The sequence below is a fragment of the Cannabis sativa genome, chromosome 6 (assembly GCF_029168945.1).
Source record: "Cannabis sativa cultivar Pink pepper isolate KNU-18-1 chromosome 6, ASM2916894v1, whole genome shotgun sequence".
In the NCBI taxonomy this organism is placed as follows: Eukaryota; Viridiplantae; Streptophyta; class Magnoliopsida; order Rosales; family Cannabaceae; genus Cannabis; species Cannabis sativa.
The window spans coordinates 17,437,930-17,445,292 of NC_083606.1; the positions used below are offsets into that span (position 1 = coordinate 17,437,930).

Genomic DNA, 7,363 nt, shown 5'->3' on the forward strand with positions numbered 1-7,363 from the left:
TTTTCTCAGTTTTCCATAGAAAAACCCATGAAGGGGAGTTAATGAAGGCCAGTTTAACATTGTTATCATTACTTCAAATTCCGATATATAATTTCAGTTACAACTATAATACACCTGCTTTAGGTATGTAAAGCAATTTTTGGTACACATAATCCAATCGATTTTCTTTAACCATTTTAGCCAGGTGCCATAAAAAAGAAACTGTCAATCCAATAAAATCAGTACCAACTCACATTGCATCACACAGTTTTAAGTTTGGTTTTAAATCCTTTACACTGCACAATACCATATACCAACTACCTTCTTTAATGGTAACTTGAAATCTCCAAAGCTTTCAAGTTCTCTTACTTTGAATTGCCTAAATTTAAATTTTCCTAAGACATGTTTAATAGTACTTGATCCACACATAAGAATTAAGATTCCCCTTCAGATTGCATACAATCTAAATTTTAACATTACTAACGCTATTTCAAACCAATGAAATACATGCAGCCCAAAGATATGGGTACATCTAAAACTATTTTCTGAAAAGACCTCTGTTAAAATAACAAAGAATTTTACACGAGTCAATAACTAACAAAGAAAAGATCAGTAATCAAGCCACCCCACATATTTTAGTGAGCAAAAGAAGTAGCTTCTTTCAATCCCAACTTTCACTTCACCAATGTTCGGCAAATGATCATCGTTCTCCGAGCGACACGAGCTTGAATTCGAATGCCAACAGTCTCAAGAGGAGCTTGAACAGTTTCATTACCTCCTCTTTTCTCTCAAAACCAAAAAATTCTCAGTTAAACGAACTCATTCTTAGGAATGTTTCTTCCGCAAAGAAAACATATTCGAATTCCAAGGTGGAATTGCAGAGTGGTTTAAGTTCTGTATCAATATCTTAGGCAAAGTATGTATGTCAATCCTTCTTAGTGCAATGTGCATCAGTACCATGCTGCGTGCAATGATGATATCCCACACTATGAAGAAATTCTCTAATCTCTTTTGCAGTTGTATTACTGGCTTGCAACAACCGCTCATCCTCCTCATAAATAAGATATGGGGCTTCACTTCCCTTTCTTGATAGTAGCTTGGATGCTCCTTTAAGAACGTGATACTCCCAACCTTGAACATCAATCTTGAGTAGAAGCACGGGTTCTGACTCTGGGATTACTTCATCAAGAGGGACAGACCTAACTTGAAGTGCTATCTCTTCGTTTGACTTGAAAGCCAATTTCGCACCAGTCGCCGATACAGCACTATTGTCAAGCCGGCCAACCAGCTGGCATCAAATGGAGGATAATTTCACATTAGCACATGAACAAATGAACAGAATAATTGAGTCTTGGGGCACAACATATTATGCAAATCAGATAGTCCTAAACAAACTGGCTTGTAAATTGTTGACTCAGCTTGTAGATCATGACAATATTGACTCAGCTTGTAGATCATGATAATCACAGAAAACTTATGTAGTTACTTCAGGAAGATGTCAGTCAATGCTTAAGCTTTTAAACCACCTTTCACAATTTCAGTATCACATGATTCAAACAGAGAACCACAATATAGAAAACATAACAGAAATTTTTTTTAAAAAAAAAAATAGACAACAGACCTTTTTTCTCAAACTACCCAACATAAAAAGCAATATCAATCTTAGACTTAGTCTACCTCTCTCCCCCCCCCCCCCCCCCCCCAAAAAAAAAAAAAAAAAAAAAAAAAAAAACCTTCTAAAGAAAAAGCTCACCTAGATAGCTAAATACAGTGATTATCCAAAATATGGTAGATTAGGAACTTCGCATTAGATTTTAATGCAATTTATTTTAAAACTCCATTTGGGACAATTATACTTCTATATGTTAAGCAAGCATAACTACTATTTACTCGACACTTATAATATCCAAACCCTTACCCAACCCAACTAATTTTTAGAAGCACCTTATTAAAAATGCAAACTTTCTCTTCAACAACCTAACAAATACCCGCGCGCAAGAAGAAAAGTTCAAAACAACCATAAAACAAGTCGAAAGTCGAAAAGCACAAAGGAAACAATATATACTTCACATTCATGGAAAAATTTCCTAATTAGGATTTCACATTACCGTTGAACGTAATTTGATTGAAATGCATATTTTAAAATCTACATAGTTGAACCTAATCAGTACTAAATTATCATTAGAAACAAACAATACCTTGTGAAATGTGATATTTCCAAGATGGTCAGAGGTGGCGGCCTCAAAGACAGTGACCAGTTCCCCAACTCGATTCAAGTAAATCCCATCACAAATCCGCTGCAAATTCTCCAAAACAGGTTCAAAAACCAGCACCCGAAAACCCATCACTGCGGCGGCGAAGCTAGCCATACCCACATTCCCCCCTACATCAACAAAAAGCCCATCTCTGCCTTCACGTCTGAACTTCTCCAAAACCTCCTGAACCGTAGCTGAGATGTCCGGCTTCCTGAAGGGTTTCCCCTTGAGCAATCTGACTATGTTCTTGTGTGGCTTTTCAGGCAAATTTCCCAAATCGGCGAGCGAGTACAGGAACGGGTGCCTCAGATTTTCGACGATGTTCGCAATCACCGGGTAAGATTGGGGACATTTCTGGCAATCGAAAGGTTGGATTGTGCGGAAAGGGAATGTGGTTTTGATATTGACGGTAGGGCTGGGGTAAGGATTGCGATTTGAAGAGGTGAAGAAGAAGAGGAAGAAGATTAGGAAGAGGAAAGTGATGGAGAAGAGTGAGAACAGCGTTCTGGGTGAAACGAAATTCGTGCCTCTGTCTCTTTTCCAGGCATTTGCCATGGATTTTTCTCTGAATATGAACGATCAAGTTCACAAATTTTCCCAGGAAATGAAAGATTTCCGGGAAAATTAGATTTGATATGGATCTGAGTGAAGTAATAAGGCTAAGTTAGGAGTAAAGCAATTTACAAATTCATGAAAATACACATTAAAAATACTATATATCCCTCGATAGTAAACTAGTTAAATAAATAAGCTGTTCATCTATTTAAAGTATTTATGAATAATATAAATTAAAGACACTCGAAGATTTAGATAATAAACTTACAAAAACTTCTAATAATGATCTAAATTTTGAAAGTAAAAAACAATCATAGTTGCTAAATTTTAGTAACAAATTCCAATCTAATATTATTATTAAGAAACTTTTACACAAAAAATATGGCTATTAAAATATGCTTACAATAATGACAAAATTAATGTGCTTATTATAGACATTTTGCTATGAGAAATTATTATGGTTATAATTTTTTTTGGACTGGATTATGTTATAAATTGAATAGTTAAAACCACTCGCATGTTAAATTTATAAATTACATATGTTAATAAATAATTTTGCAATTATGGGGCACTGTAAATTTGATATTCGTCTTAATTATATCTTTAACAGATGCTGAAGAATGATGATTTTGAAAGAGAAATTTTATTTTACATACTTAAAAAAATACTTTCTAACAAAATTTAAATTCATAATTAATTTATACAATTAAATGTTATTGGTTTTAATTTCTTCCCAAAATACCTTCTCTCTCTCTCTCTCTCTCTCTCTCTCTCTCTCTCTCTCTCTCTCTCTCTCTCTCTCTCTCTCTCTCTCTCACCACCTAGACATCCAGACTCAGGCACCAAGACCACCAACCACTACTATCGAACCTCCTCTCCTCCACCACCAAACCTCCTCATCTACTCAAAACTCAACCCAAGAACCTCCAAATCTTACCTACCCAAATCTTTCTCTCTTCATCCTTCTCAGCTTCTCTCAACCACCATCGCCATTCGTCACCACCCCACAAATCGAGACCGAGACAGACCACCAAAAGCTATTCCTCGCTCTCTCTTCCTCTTTTGAATTTATATTTGAATTTGTATGGTTTTTTGGCCAAAATATAATTATCGATGGGTTATCGGTACTTTATTGATGGTTTTGTCTGTGCACTGCTATTTTTGTGTGCAAACAGAAATTATCGATAACCTATCGATATACTATCGATAACTTATCAATAAATGCCATCAATAAGCTATCGATAAATTTTAATTTGACAAAATTGTGTTACACAAACATAAATCATCGATAAACTATCAATAACTTATCGTAAGCATGTTTTGACCCAAAAAATACCATAACCACAACCATCTAAGGTTTGAAACAAACACAAATCCAATAAAAAAATAAATAAACACGAAAATGAAGATGAATGCAAAATCTGGTGAGCATCTAGTTGGGCTTAGAGATAAGGTTGCCTTCTCAGTATGGATGATGCTCGCAGACAAAGACGAAGATAAATGTTCGAGGCCTCTGGATTTTTCAATGCTTGAGTGCTATGGAGGTTCGGGTCTTGGGCCTCTAGGTTTTGTCTGGGTTTTTGGATAGATGAGGAGGTTCGGTGGTGGTGGTGGTTGGTGGTCTCGATGGTGAGAGAGAGAGAGAGAGAGAGAGAGAGAGAGAGAGAGAGAGAGAGAGAGAGAGGGTATTTTGGATACAAATTGAAAACAATAGTATTTAATTGTATAAATTAATTAAGAGTCTAAATTTAAAAGGAGCATTTTTTTAAGCATGTAAAATGAAATTTCCCATGCAGATTTCTTACACTAGGAAATCAAAGTTTGGGTAATTCTTCATTTTTATTTTTATTTTTTTCGGTTGCTTTTCACCTTAAACTCACGTGACTCCCAAAACACACAAGAATAAATAATAAAAAATTTAATATGATTCTCAAGTTTCAACTCAAGTACAACTTTCTTCCATGATTTTTTGTTTCTCCCTTTAGTATTAAATGTTCAGTTTATTGGCATTGTTACCCTCTCTCTCTACCCATGTTTAGATTCAGTTATCGATTTCACCTGTGACCTGTGAGCAACCAACGGTTTCTGGGCACTTAGGTACTTTGGTACTATCCCTGAAAGGACTGCCTACCATGGTGTGAGAAGCTTTATAATTTTAACTTTATATTTATATGTGGACAGCTTTTTTGAATATACATTTTCATTCAACTGTATGATTTAACTGTATTGATTTGATTAATACAGGGTGGCTCTGGCACTATTGTTCTCATTCTTGGTTTAGTTTCAGCTACAATGTCTTGCTCCAACTCGTATAAAAGCCTACACATTTTCAATGTATTGGATTATGGAGCCCTGAGTAATGGCATAACAGATGATTCAAAAGTACTTTTTTCTTTTCCTGGAAAACTTTGGTTTTCTTATCTAGTCAAATTTTCTTTTAGCCAAGCATATAAACACATTTCATTGTGAAAATATTATTATTACAGGCATTTTTGAAGGCATGGACTGCAGCTTGTGATAACCCAAGAGCTGAAAATCCAACAGTGGTCATTCCAAACCGGAATTTTCTGCTTAACCCAGTTGTGTTTAGAGGTCCATGCCAAGCTAAGAACATCAATTTTCTGGTGAGGTTTTCCACTTATCTATTCTTTAAGATCATATGTATGGTTTTCCCATGTGTTTTTGTGTATAATGAGGTCAAATAAGTTACATAATGGTTCTACTTAGTTCTGTTTCTTCTAAGTAAGATTTTTGCAGATTCTAGGCAGGATTTTGGCACCAACTTCAACTACAGCCTGGGAAGGGCTAAACCCAAGTCAATGGTTGGCTTTTCAGGGCATAACCGGGCTTAACATCGCCGGTCCGGGTTGGATTGATGGCCGGGGTAGTGGTTGGTGGGATCAGTCATGCAAGTATCATCCTACCCTGGTACATTTCAGTTACTTTTCTTAATATTACTTGCTTTCTTACACTAACTTCTGTTTTCTGATTTGTCCAATATTTTTAGGAAGGATGCACAAAACTGGCCCCAACAGTAAGTGGTATTCCTATGTACATATACTTTCCACACACACTATGAAGTGTTTATTATAAGATTAAAGAATATATTTTGTTTTATTCGATGTGATATGCAGGCAGTAAAGCTTGTATCATGCAAGAACAGCAGCCTCAGTGATATTCATTTCATCAATAGCTCTCAAACCCATGTGTTGATAATGCTTTGTGATGGAATAAAAATCAGTGATTTGACAATTCAAGCTCCTTATAACAGTCCCAATACTGATGGTATCCATGTTCATGCCTCTCAGAATCTGATTATCAACAACATTGTAATAGGAACCGGTAACTGATTATTACATAAACATCTAAATCCTTATCAAACCCAACTCTCCAATTCTCTTCATTTGAAACTAAGTGACATTATTAAATGAATAGGGGATGATTGTATTTCTATTGGGGACTATACTTCTAATGTACAAATATCCCAAATTCAATGTGGACCAGGTCATGGAATAAGGTAAATAATTTTTTATTGTTTTGTTTTTTAAGTGGATGGTGACATGGTTTAAAATGCAAACTTTCGATATCTTATGTTTTGGGGAAAAGCATTGGAAGCCTAGGAAGAGGAGGAAACTCTGTGCAGGTAGAGAACATTTATGTGAGTAGAGTTTATCTCAATGGAACTACAAATGGAGCTCGAATCAAGACATGGCAGGTATATGATGAATATACCACAAAGAACCTGAAAATTAAAACCCTTAATTCATTTAGCATATCATTAAACTATGTTTGGAATTTAACTAAGTTTACAAATAGGTTGGCAACGGTTATGTCCGAGGGGCGATTTTCGAGCAGTTCTACTGCACTTATGTGAAAAACCCAATTATTATTGATCAAAACTATTGCTTCATCAGAGGTGCCTGTCAAGAACTGGTAAGAAATTATTTTAATGAAACTCTTATTCTTAAAACATTATCTATATAAATTTCCAAAAAACAAATCATTATCTATGTGGAAACACTTAGTCAAGTCCTTTTTTCTTTCTTCTCTCTGAATCACACAGCAAAGAGGAGTTCAAATAAGTAATGTGTCATTCAGTGACTTTTATGGGACAGCAAGCACTGATGTGGCTATCAATCTCAATTGCAGTCGAACCATTGCTTGTACTGGAATTTTATTGTCGAAAATTCAGCTAAAGTCTGTCAAACCTGAACATAACCTCACCTCTATTTGCACCAATGCTCATGGTTATAGCTTGGGAGGGGTTGCACCAAGTTCTTGTCTTCAAAGCTAACCTTTTATCTTTCAACTCTTTGTGGCTTGTATGAAATTTATTTCCAAGTGTTGTAATAGCCTTGTTTGTTGTGTTTCTGTGAGTACATTAAAGGATGTGCACAATAGATCATGGACTCATTTGGCCTACTTGTAATTCTACAGTTTATCAAGTGTTGGGGTAGGATAGCTTTGCTTTGAAGAATAATTTTGAGTAATTTATATCATTTTTTACAAAATTTCAAAGGCCATTCCAATTTTTTCGGTTAGTCAAGGTTACTCCATAAAATTTTAGAATCAGA

General features: G+C 35.4%; 2 protein-coding genes across 3 annotated transcripts; one reads left to right on the forward strand and one right to left on the reverse strand.

The window, feature by feature from the left end:
* The first annotated feature begins 8 nt into the window (after window positions 1-8).
* Window positions 9-7,300, forward strand: LOC115724657 (probable polygalacturonase At1g80170). Of its 2 annotated transcripts, none has more exons than XM_030653995.2 (11): window positions 9-123; window positions 4,829-4,924; window positions 5,034-5,171; window positions 5,276-5,413; window positions 5,547-5,717; window positions 5,797-5,823; window positions 5,924-6,131; window positions 6,225-6,306; window positions 6,396-6,504; window positions 6,606-6,722; window positions 6,853-7,300. In XM_030653995.2, exons 2-11 carry the CDS (start codon window positions 4,922-4,924, stop codon window positions 7,081-7,083), a joined length of 1,224 nt encoding a protein of 407 aa, XP_030509855.1. In that variant the 5' UTR covers window positions 9-123; window positions 4,829-4,921; the 3' UTR covers window positions 7,084-7,300. The 2 variants fall into 2 exon arrangements, with proteins under 2 accessions (XP_030509855.1, XP_030509856.1); XM_030653996.2 differs by having other exon boundaries at window positions 6,939-7,300.
* Window positions 432-3,137, reverse strand: LOC115725307 (uncharacterized). Its single transcript, XM_030654775.2, has 2 exons — window positions 2,178-3,137; window positions 432-1,267 (listed from the first exon to the last, which is right to left on the reverse strand). Exons 1-2 carry the CDS (start codon window positions 2,787-2,789, stop codon window positions 905-907), a joined length of 975 nt encoding a protein of 324 aa, XP_030510635.1. The 5' UTR covers window positions 2,790-3,137; the 3' UTR covers window positions 432-904.
* Window positions 7,301-7,363: the final 63 nt, after the last annotated feature.